Raw genomic sequence first — 11,402 nt, 5'->3', positions numbered from 1 at the left:
CTATATAAAGAGTATCCAACAAATAGATCATGTAAGCATCTCAACAAACTTTTAGGAAACATCTATCATATACAAGACACAGACATCCTATAATGGATAATCAAGTATAAAAATCTCTATCACATGCTCAAATAGCCATTGCAAGTGCCTAAGTGTAGATGAATTTATTTTCGATTTAGGATCAACAAAAATTCTAAATGCGACAAGTGGATCGTCTATACATATCCTTAAACATTATATAAAACAATCACCTTTAACTTTATAACTTACTACCAAACTTAGCTAGACATACAAACTAATACCCATTGCTAGCACATAGACCAAAGACTGCCAACCAATACAACAAAATGATATGGAGAAATTTGGTTGGCAGTTATAATTTTTTTGTCTATTGTATTCCTTGAATGTATATAGTGTCATATAATACAAATCCTATAATCTCTAACATAGCTAGAAGCACAAATTCTAAAAAAACAGCCAGTACAAATATGAAAGTTAATATAAAAATTATATAATTATAGAAAATATAAATACCTCCACTCAACCAGTCAGCATGGTCCTATCATGAACTCCGGGCCATCAAAATTGCACAAAAAGCTGGAGAAAAAGATGGCCTCTGACGGTCACGATCGAATCTTAAGATTCGGACGAAGACGCACGCGGTTCGCTAAAAGCCATGACGAGAACCGCCCTTGGGAGCGTAAGACGGGCCGAGTCCGGTAGAGAACAGGAGAAGCTTCCTCCGTCCTCTTTTTTTGAACTCTCAAACCACGAGAAAACCTCCTCCTCTGGGTCTTCTTTTCCTACTCATTTTCGAGGCGCAATCGAAGAGGATTAGGAAATTGGTGGAAGAAAGAGAGGAGCAATGCTATTATTAGCTGATTTCCTGAAGACCAGGCCCCTGGCCATGATTGCGGAGAGTCTCCTTTTCTATTTTTCTGGATTTTTTTGGGGCACCGTTCTTTGATTTTAGCTTGAAGGTGTATAGCGATCTCAAGATCTTAGGTCAGCTTCTCTTTTCTTTCTTTGTTTTGGGCGAGCTTCGTGTTTTGTTCTTATCTTCCTTCGTCCTTTTTTCCTTGTTATGGTTCTTTCTTCTTCTTTTCTGGGTTCTTTTTTTTTTCGCGGGATTTGGTGGATGGTTTTTGGTTGTGCTTTAGGGTTGTGTTGGTTTACAGCATGAGTTTTAGTTAAAGTTTTGATACTTTTTTTATTGTTTTGTTTCAAATCTAAGGCGGTGTTTTGTTAGCATGAAGTTTTATATTCATTCTAATTCCATGGTATTCATGAGATGTAGGATGTCTTATTTGGTATTTTATATAGAATTGTAGCAATGAGTTTCGTATTCGTGTTTGATTTCTGACCGAAATTTTCCCCTTTTTTGGGAAAAATAATTCCCTTGAAAAGTTTTTATTTCAAGAATTATGCATATGCTGACGCGGGAGCTACTCCGGGGCCTTTCCGTGATATTTTGTTTTCTGTATGGATGCTCCATTTTATCACAAAAAAAAAAAAAAAAAGGCATGTGGAATTTTAATATTTTTTCTTTCATTAATATGTAAATTCTCTAAAGATGAAACCTTTGCTGAAATTTAAGTGCATGTTTGATGTGAATAGTTTCTCTTGTTTTCCAGGTTAGATGGTTGAATTGGAGACAGGGGAACTCTTCATGGTAAGATGATTCCTCTGAAATAGTAGCATCCTTGTTCTGAAAGCAAAGTAATTTTAAAGTCTCCCGTTAACAGTGTTCTTGGTAACATATGTGTCAATTTTTCTGGTCAGTTAGTTTCAGGGGTGGGAAATTTGGGCCCGAGGGTCTTGATCTATTTGAATTTTGATCAGGGACAGGAGGCGCCAGATAATCTTTTCAATGTTCCAGATGTTCTTTTGCCTTTTGTGTTTGACTCAGAATCCAAAGAGTATCAGACAGCTGTTATTGTCAAAGACAAGATAGTAAGTGGCCACAGTAACTGAACTTTGTTTTGTTTGTCTGTAATTCTATATTCAAATAACAGTACAGTTCTTTGAGATCTTAACAGTTGTTCATGTATATGTGTGCAGTATGTGGTTGAAGGATCAAGTGATGCGGCAAAATTGTCGATGGATGTCAAAATCTTTGACAAGTTAACTGGAAAATGGTAACTCCGTTGTCAATGCCCAATTTTTTGCTGCTCTACTTCTGAGGCTACCATTGAAATACCCAATTTTTGGTTGAACTGGCAGGTTAATTCCTACTGTATTAGGTACAAAACCAACGCCATCAAATGGCTACTCAGCTGTTCCGGTAAACGGTGATCGGATTTTAATTCTCAAGGAGGATTGTTCTGCGGTTGACAGCTTCTGGTTTCTTGAGGTTTGACTACTGCAAACTGCTTTATAGGAAATGCAAGCTTCTTCGAATAATCTTTTAGAAGAAAGTATTAAAGTGTCTTTATTCAACTAGATATGCTTGTGAATCATGTTACAACTATGTTTAAAGAAGCTAGCCTTGAAGCTTTAGAAAGCTTACACCTTGAGGCTAGGCTATCAATGAAGAAAAGCCTGAAGGCTTCCATTTACAAATTAAAACATACCCCTTGTAGGGATTTTTAAGGCAAGGAAGAGATCTGTGACTCTTCGTATCCTAGCATAAGATCTCTTTAAGATTTTAACAAAAAAAAAATTTAACATGTTTGAGTAATTGTTAATGATGATTATGCCCTCAAGGAAGATATAAACCTGTTTCCTTATCCTATTGACTCTGTGAAGTTTTAGCATCCTTCCTTATGCTTGACATTGCTCCTTGATCTTTAATGCAGGGCAATAAATAGTTGGAAGCAACACATAAATGATATACCTATTGTTATTTAGGGTTATAAGTGAGGCTTATGCTTTAAAATACCTTGAGGCTTACACCTTGCATTTTCAGGCTGAAGCACCTTGCCTATGCTTTTAACTTTTTAAAGCACTTACCATGGCAGTTATTAATACACAGATTTTCAATAGGTGCCAGATATTTTAGTTGGTTTTCTACTGGTTCATATATTACCTGATGGGATTTTTGAATTGTGTGACTGCTGATCACTTCTGTAAGTGTCATAATATTGAACATCATATTTTATTTCCAAATAATTGTTCCAAAACCACTTTGTTGATAACCTGAGAGCCACTGATGAGCATAACGAATATAGTGTGTAGAAGGGATTGATTTCTGTTAAGAATAAAACATAGAATCACGGTGAATATCATAATGAGTTGTCAAGATCATGACTACTATGGTAAGCATGACTTCAAAGATTCTAAGATCATAATATCATGGTTATTATGGTCAGAATATCATGGCTATTCTCAAGGATTCCAAGATCAGAATATCATGGCTATTATGGTCAAACTATCATAGCTATTATGATCGTAAATATCATGGTTATTTTGGTAGTGATTACTATAGAGATTTCAATGTCAAATTTATCATACTTATTTGATTATTAGACACAATTGTATAGCTTCCATATGTGTTTGGATACAATTGTAAAGCTACCATAGTAGCTATTCCCTTTTAGTCTATTTAAAGAGTTGTATTCATGAAGATGAAAAAGTAAAATACAAAATTAGCTTTTCCAATAACATGGTATCAGAGCCAAAACTTTAACCAAAGCAAGCAGCTGCCACCCTCTTTCTTTGTCCAGCTGCCATCTTCTTTCCGCCTCCCATCATCTTCTAACCCTTTCAGCCCCTGCCGACCACCAGATCTACCCCATAATCAAATCTGCAGATCTGCCATACCGCCATCCAGATAAGTCCTTTTACAGCCTACTACTTGTCTTTATGTGTTTACTGATTTGTGCCTTTCAGTGCAGATTTTTTGCAATGATTGTGGAATTTATTTTGATGGGATGTAGGTTGTGTGATAATAATCTATGGATTAGAAGTCTCTAATAGGGATGATTAGGCTGATCCCAGGTTATTTGTGGTAGCATGATGCGAGTTGTGGTGTGAGGGTGTAGTTTGTTGTGATATTATTTAGTGAAATGTTTGAGTAATGGCGTCAGGAGAGGGTCCTAAGAGTGTTGAAGTGGTGTCCTCACACTAGAAATTAATTGATATGATACTAGCTGGTGATGGATCCAATTTTGTGGAATGGCGTTTTCTTGTCAAAGTCAATTTTGGAGGACTTGGCAAGGAAGAACACCTTACTGAGTTATGTCCTGAGGGAGAAAGGGAAGCCAAACTATGGTTGGCTGAAGATAAGAGACTATTTTCTCATATTGTCAATTGCATTGATAGAAAGATGGCTCTCTCAATGCAGCATGTTACTACGGTAAAAGAGTTATGAGAGTTATTGCATCAGTGTTTTTCTGGGACTAGAAAATATGAGAAGATTATATAGTTTGGCTCAAGAGGTGAGTCGTCCAAGTCAGAATGGATGAAGTATCATGGAGTATTACTATGAGTATAAACGAGCCACAAAAGATTTTTATACGGCAATACGGATCTTCACTGATGTAGCTATGATGGAGTAGCATGAGAGACTATTTGTATTTGATTGGTTGTCTGGATTAGATATAGAGTACGAGATGATTCGATCACAGTTGTTGGCCAATAAAGATGTGGATTTCTTGTTCGATGTTGTCATTACTATACTCAGTGTAGTCCAGGAGAGTACCTTAAGCACTAAGGACATGTCTGGTGGATCTGCCCTTGTATCTCAGAATAATGGTGGTGGTGGATATAGAGGAGGGAGAGATGGAGGACGTGGTGGTAGAGGAGGACGTGGAGGTAGAGGATATGATGGTCGTGGGAGCCAGAGGGTGTGCTATAATTGTAGAAAATCAGGACATTTTCGTCTTCAGTGTCTTAAATCTCCACAAGTACAGTAGATGTAGCCTTAGTATCAAGCATCCAGATTTGCTCATACTGTATCACATCCAACTGATTCAGCTACTTATCACCTAAAGGATCGCACCGTAGTCATGTCCGACGAGGAGTTTGCAAGGTACATCTAGTTTCAACAGTCTCGACAGTCGACATCCTCCTCTAAAGCTACTCTAGTCAAGACAGGTAACCCCGTCGCCTACCTTTCATCCTCATCCTGATACTGGGTCATTGACTCAGGTGCCACTGACCACATGATAGGTGATCAAGGTATCTTATCCCATTATAAACTGTTTGATAAGTGCTTTAATGTAACACTAGCAGATGGATCCACTATCAAAGTCTTAGATAGTGGAGATACATCCATTACTTCTTCGCTACCCTTGTCTTCTATATTATATCTTCCTAAATTTTCTTTTAACTTGATGTCTATTAGCCAAATCATTAAAGTCTTAAATTGTTGTATTATATTTTTTTCTGACTACTGTTTGTATCAGGATCTGTCGACTTGGAAGATTCTTGGTAAGGGAAGTGAGTCAAATGGGTTGTATCTGTTGGATGAAGTTGCTACTACTATCCCATCTGATATTCTATCTACCGTTAGGTCTGACATCTCTCCATTTCAATTTCATTGTCGTCTTGGTCATCCATCTCTAGAAGTCTTGAAGAAAATATGTCCTGAGTTAAGTTCAGTAACTAGTTTGCCTTGTGAGTCGTGTGAGTTTGCTAAACACCATCGAGTGTCATATCCTCCAAGAGTGAATAAACGAGCCTTGTCTCCTTTTGATCTTGTTCACTCTGATGTCTGGGGTCCATGTTCTATTAATTCCAAGTCTGGCTTTCGATATTTTGTAACTTTTGTAGATGATTATTCAAGAAGTACTTGGTTATATCTAATGAAATCTCGATCTGAGTTGTTTTATACTTTCTCTTCTTTTTGTTCTGAGATTCATACTCAGTATAATTATAATGTTCGTATTTTTATAGTGATAATGCTAAAAAATATTTTTCTGATCAATTTAACACCTATATGACACAGAATGGCATTATCCATGAAACATCATGTGTTGTTATCCCTCAACAAAATGGAATAGCTAAGAGGAAGAACCATCATCTTATAGAAGTTGCTAGAGCCTTAATGTTTCAAGTAAGAGTACCTAAAATGTTTTGGGCAGATGCGGTTCATACTGCTGCATTTCTTATAAATCGCATACTGTCCTCTGTTCTTAATGGTCGTGCATCTTATATAGTTTTGTTCCCCACTCGATCATTGTTTTTCATTCTTCCAAAGACATTTGGCTGCATTTGTTTTGTACAGGATATGTGATCCCAGGTCACTAAGTTGGATCCTCGATCACTAAAGTGTCTTTCTTGAGTACTCCCGTACACAAAAAGGATACCAATGTTATTCTCTTATGCTAAGTCGATATCTTATGTCTCGAGATGTCACCTGAGTCCTTTTTTTGCTAGTCCCTCTCCTTCTACTTCTGAGATGGATTCTATGGAGGATTTTTTGATCTACACAGTCAATTATCTCACTCCTACAGCTTCATCTGATCTACCTCATCCTCCCATTATGTATGTCTACACCCGTCGTGATAAACTTTCCCAATCAGTTGTTGCAAGTCCTCAACCAGCAAATCCACCAATGGCTATCTCATCCCTACCAGCTTCCGCATCGTCTGATTTTAATCTTGATTTACCTATTGCTCTCAGAAAAGATAAATACAATTGTACCCATCCTATTTCATCCTTTGTTTCCTATAACCATTTATCACAGTCAACCCACTCCTTTGTTACCTCTCTTGATTCTATGACTATTCCTAAGATATTAGATAAGGCATTGTCACACAATGGCTGGAGGACAGCTATGGAGGAAGAAATGTCGGCTCTTGAGGCTAATGGCACTTGGGACCTGGTTTTTCTCTCATCAGGTGAGCGTACTATTGGGTGTAAGTGGGTATATGTGGTGAAGATGACGGCTGATGGTTTTGTTGATAGATTGAAAGCTCGTTTGGTAGCTAAGGGATATGTCCAGACTTATGGTGTGGATTATACTGATACTTTCTCTCTTGTGGCTAAGATGACATCTATTCGTATATTTATTTTCTTAGCTGCTACTTATTGTTGGCCCTCGTATCAGTTAGATGTGAAGAATGCATTTCTTCATGGTGATTTGCAAGAAGAAGTGTATATAGAGCAACCCCCTAGGTTTGTTGCTCAGGGGGAGTATGGTAAGGTGTGCAAATTAAAAAAATCATTATATGGGTTGAAGCAGTCTCTCAGAGCTTGATTTGGCAGGTTCATTGGTGTGGTGATAGAGTTTGGCATGAAGAGGAGTTCATGTGATCATACTATATTTTTCAAACATATTGACAGTGGTTGTATTTTGTTGATGGTGTATGTTGATGATATTGTGATTACAGGGAGCGATGCACTGGGTATTTCTTCACTAAAGGAGTTTTTTCAGACAAGTTTTCAAACAAAAGATTTGGGACAACTGAAATACTTCCTTGAGATTGAACTAGCTTATTCAAAGAAAGGTATATTTCTTTCTCAAAGAAAATATGTTCTAGATCTTTTGACAGATACTGGTTTACTTGGAGCAAAGCCTTGCGAAACTCCTATGGATCCAAATGTCGAACTTGTAGTAGATGAGGAGGAGATGTTTACTGAACCAGAGAAATATAGAAGACTTGTTGGAAAACTCAACTACCTTACAATCACTCGATCAGACATTGCATTTTCTATGAATATATTAAGTCAGTTCATGACAGCACCCACTACTGTACATTGGGATGTCTTGATCTGTATAATGAGATACCTAAAAGGAACCCCAGGAAAGGGTATTGTGTATGGAGATCATGGTGGTATACAGATTGAGGGGTTCACTGATGCTGATTGGGCAGGTTCACTTAATGATAGGAAGTCTACAACATGATATTGTGTATTTATGAGAGAAAATTTAATATCTTGGAAGAGTAAGAAGCAAAATATAGTCTCTTGATCAAGTACAGAATCAGAATATCGGGCCATGGCACAGATAACATGTGAATTGATATGGATTCGACATTTTCTAGAAGAGATTGGTCTTATAGATTCTTCTCCTATGAAGCTGTGGTGTGATAATCAGGCAGCTATGCATATTGCATCAAATCCAATATTTCATGAGAGGATGAAGCACATCAAAGTTGATTGTCACTTTGTGAGGGAGAAGATTCAGCAAAAGCTCATTTCCACCAGTTACATACACTCAGAAGATCAACTAGCCGATTTGTTTACAAAGAGTCTTATCCGAACTAGGATTAATTACATATGTGACAAGCTGGGCATGATTAATATCTATGCTCCAGCTTGAAGGGGAGTGTTAAAAATAAAACATAGAATCATGGTGAATATCATAATGAATTGTCAAGATCATGACTACTATGGTAAGCAGGACCTCAAAAATTCCAAGATCGGAATATTATGGCTATTATGGTCAGAATATTATGGCTATTCTCAAAGATTTCAAGATCAGAATATCATGGCTATTATGGTCATAAATATCATGATTATTATAGTAGTGATTACTATAGAGATTCTAGGATCAAATTTACCATACTTATTTGATTATTAGACACAATTGTATGCTTCCATATATGTTTGGATACAATTATAAAGCTACCATAGTAGCTATTTCTTTTTAGTCTATTTAAAAAGTTGTATTCATGAAGATGAAAAAGTGAAATACAAAATTATCTTTTCCAATAACCATTTCCATAACTTTTAATTTCATAGCAGAAATGGTATGCAGTGTTATCTTGACTGAACGGTGTCCGTGAGGCCAATCTTTTTAGATGCACCTCAGTGGCACACAAGATTGTGGCAAGCTAATGACCATGTTGACTACTGTCAAGTTCATTGAGTTCGAAATGCTTTTAAAAAAAAAGGTGAAAAAAAATACCTGCATAATTTTCTTGCAGAGGAGACTAGTTGCAGATGCTTGCTGATAAGCTGCTACTCCAACAATTAGAATTGATGATCATAGGAAATGTTTTTTTATTCTTTTTTGGGTGTTACTTTCCTTTTTTATTAAGAACCTCTATATGGATTATGTGCTAGGTGGACAGCCCATATGTAAAAGAACAAAAGAAGTTACTTGGTGCCGAGGTGGTTGCTTGGAGCAAGGGGGTTGTTGGTGAAGGCCCAAAGCCTGTAGTCATTAGTGGTCCCTCTGGAGTGGGTAAAGGCACACTAATATCAAAGCTTATGAAAGAATTCCCAACAACCTTTGGATTTTCTGTGAGTCACACAACCCGAGCCCCAAGAGAAAAGGAGATAGATGGAGTTCACTACCACTTCACTGAACGAAGCATCATGGAGGAAGAGATAAGAGATGGGGAATTCCTTGAATCGGCATTAGTTCATGGAAATCTTTATGGAACGAGTGTTGATGCAGTTGAAGCAGTTACAGATGCTGGAAAGGTAAATTTAAATGCTCTGCTTCTTCTATTGGTCACAAACATGTAGATGAGTGCCAGTTTAGTTTGTCCTCGAACTGGATAACTTACATATATAATTCTGCCCTCAATCGTAGAGATGCATCCTTGATATTGATGTTCAAGGTGCTAGATTGGTGAGGTCTAGTTCCCTTGAAGCATTATTTATTTTTATCTGCGCTCCTTCTTTTGAGGAACTGGAGAAGCGCCTTCGTTCCAGGTATTTAAATGCACAAATTCTTTATAAATTATTTGCTTCCAAATTTTTCTCATTGCTCTTTACTTTGATATTAGTGTGTATATCTTAATGCACTCATTCTTTTGTACATAGGGGAACCGAGACTGAGGAACAGGTACAAAAGAGGCTTAGAAACGCAACAGCAGAACTTGATGAAGGAAAATCTCCGGGTCTCTTTGATCATATCTTGGTGAATGATGACCTTGAAACATGTTATGAGAATCTTAAGGTTTTATATTCTTTTAACATGAACTATAATGCATTCTTTCCAGATTTTTTTTTTTTGGGTTGCTGATAGAGTTCAGCCAACTTCCAAAGTTTTTCCTTTTCCTCACAGAATTCTTGTTCTTGCAGAAATTACTTATGTTAGATGACACTGCTGCTAATTATCAGCCGAGTAAGTATAGTTCTTGATTTGGCTGTTGTTTACTGTATTTGATCTTTTGAAGTTTGCTATATTTGAAGTCATGGCAATTGGTGTAATCTTGTAATGTTTCAGCTGTGAGAAGTTTCCAAATTCCAATGAGTCACTCAGTATCCATCAAAGACCAGAAAATTCTGATACGCTGTGGAACTTCTGAACTTGGAAAAGTAATCACTAGCTTGTAAGTACCATTGTGACTTGTTTTGGTTTCTATCATATGTTCCCCATGGTCTAATTCTGTCCTTATTGAGTAGATTTCTGCTTGATGTATCCTCACTTAAAGGAGGCTCTCCTGGCCGGACAAGAGGACTCCGCATATATGCCATCGACTCGTATGAAGAATCATAAGATGAGATCAAGCTACCTTGAAGTCCTTTGCATTGAGCCCCTCTACTTACTGAAACTATGAGTTTTGTATTGACTTGTAGGTTACATATAGTGGTTTTGAAACTAATTGGCTGTCTTGTTCAACCTAATGCATCGATGGGCACCAGGTTATTACTGTAGCACCACAACGGTGAAAATTTTTGGGAGCTTAGTGATAAACGTTTCTTTGGGCATTATGTAGCTGAGAACCAAATAAAACTTGTCTTATTATTTAGATATTCTCTTGAGCAATTTCTAGTGATCCTTTTTTATTGTCATATTGATGATAGAGTGATGTCTAGTTAGCTCAACTTAATGCATCATTGTGCACCTGTCTGACCAATTATTTCATTAGACTTCTAGCAATATGTATTTCTAGACGCATGCTCTAATCTTATTATACAAATATTCTCCTTTGGAATTTTTGGTGAAGTTTGTTAATTGTTGTGCTGATAACATATTTTTTATTTGCAAGTGCACCGCGAATCTAAACTATTTTCTTTTGTACTGATAGTTTCAGAGTTTGTTGTAAGCCTACTCCTGTCAGCCAAACCACATCCCTCTCGTTTTATGTTGTTTTGGGGTTGTCTTCACATCACGGTACCAACCTGTTACGATAGGCCTAGGATTTTCTTTGGCGTGTGGGTTTAGCGTTGTGCAGTGCTTATTGACCCAACTACTTCATTCTCGTCTTTTGTTCTCATAAAGTTTAATTGATAAATTATTGCTTAATCCAATTTGCCAGAAGCTTACTTTATGAAATGGTTATAATTATCAAATCAATTGGATTATTCTTCCTGAGGTTTGATGCTAAAGCAAAGCAAATGAAAGATGCACGCTTAGAGTTGTTTAAGTTAGCTAGGCCTTTCTTGCAGGGAGTCCAAGCTGAGGGAAAGTAGGCCTAAATTGGACTAGATGTGCACCAAAATTGTACCCCTTTTGGCATTAAACCACACTTGATAGAGCTGCTAGCATTAGCATTAAGCCATGCAAATCTTGATTTTAGGTTGACGTTGCATGTAGTTGGTTCTCATTTGCATGG

At 37.1% G+C, this 11,402-nt stretch overlaps 1 protein-coding gene across 1 annotated transcript; it reads left to right on the top strand.

Moving 5' to 3' along the window:
- The first annotated feature begins 735 nt into the window (after positions 1-735).
- Positions 736-10,599, top strand: LOC105046521 (guanylate kinase 1). Its single transcript, XM_010925124.3, has 11 exons — positions 736-1,005; positions 1,635-1,672; positions 1,843-1,953; positions 2,062-2,138; positions 2,224-2,353; positions 8,956-9,318; positions 9,431-9,552; positions 9,664-9,799; positions 9,925-9,967; positions 10,070-10,175; positions 10,249-10,599. The coding sequence occupies exons 2-11, from the start codon at positions 1,640-1,642 to the stop codon at positions 10,340-10,342; spliced, it is 1,215 nt and encodes a 404-aa protein (XP_010923426.1). The 5' UTR covers positions 736-1,005; positions 1,635-1,639; the 3' UTR covers positions 10,343-10,599.
- The last annotated feature ends 803 nt before the right edge of the window (positions 10,600-11,402 follow it).

This window comes from Elaeis guineensis, chromosome 6 (assembly GCF_000442705.2).
Source record: "Elaeis guineensis isolate ETL-2024a chromosome 6, EG11, whole genome shotgun sequence".
Taxonomy (NCBI): Eukaryota; Viridiplantae; Streptophyta; class Magnoliopsida; order Arecales; family Arecaceae; genus Elaeis; species Elaeis guineensis.
Note: the sequence above shows the minus strand (reverse complement) of the source record. Positions and strands in the feature narration are given on the sequence as shown.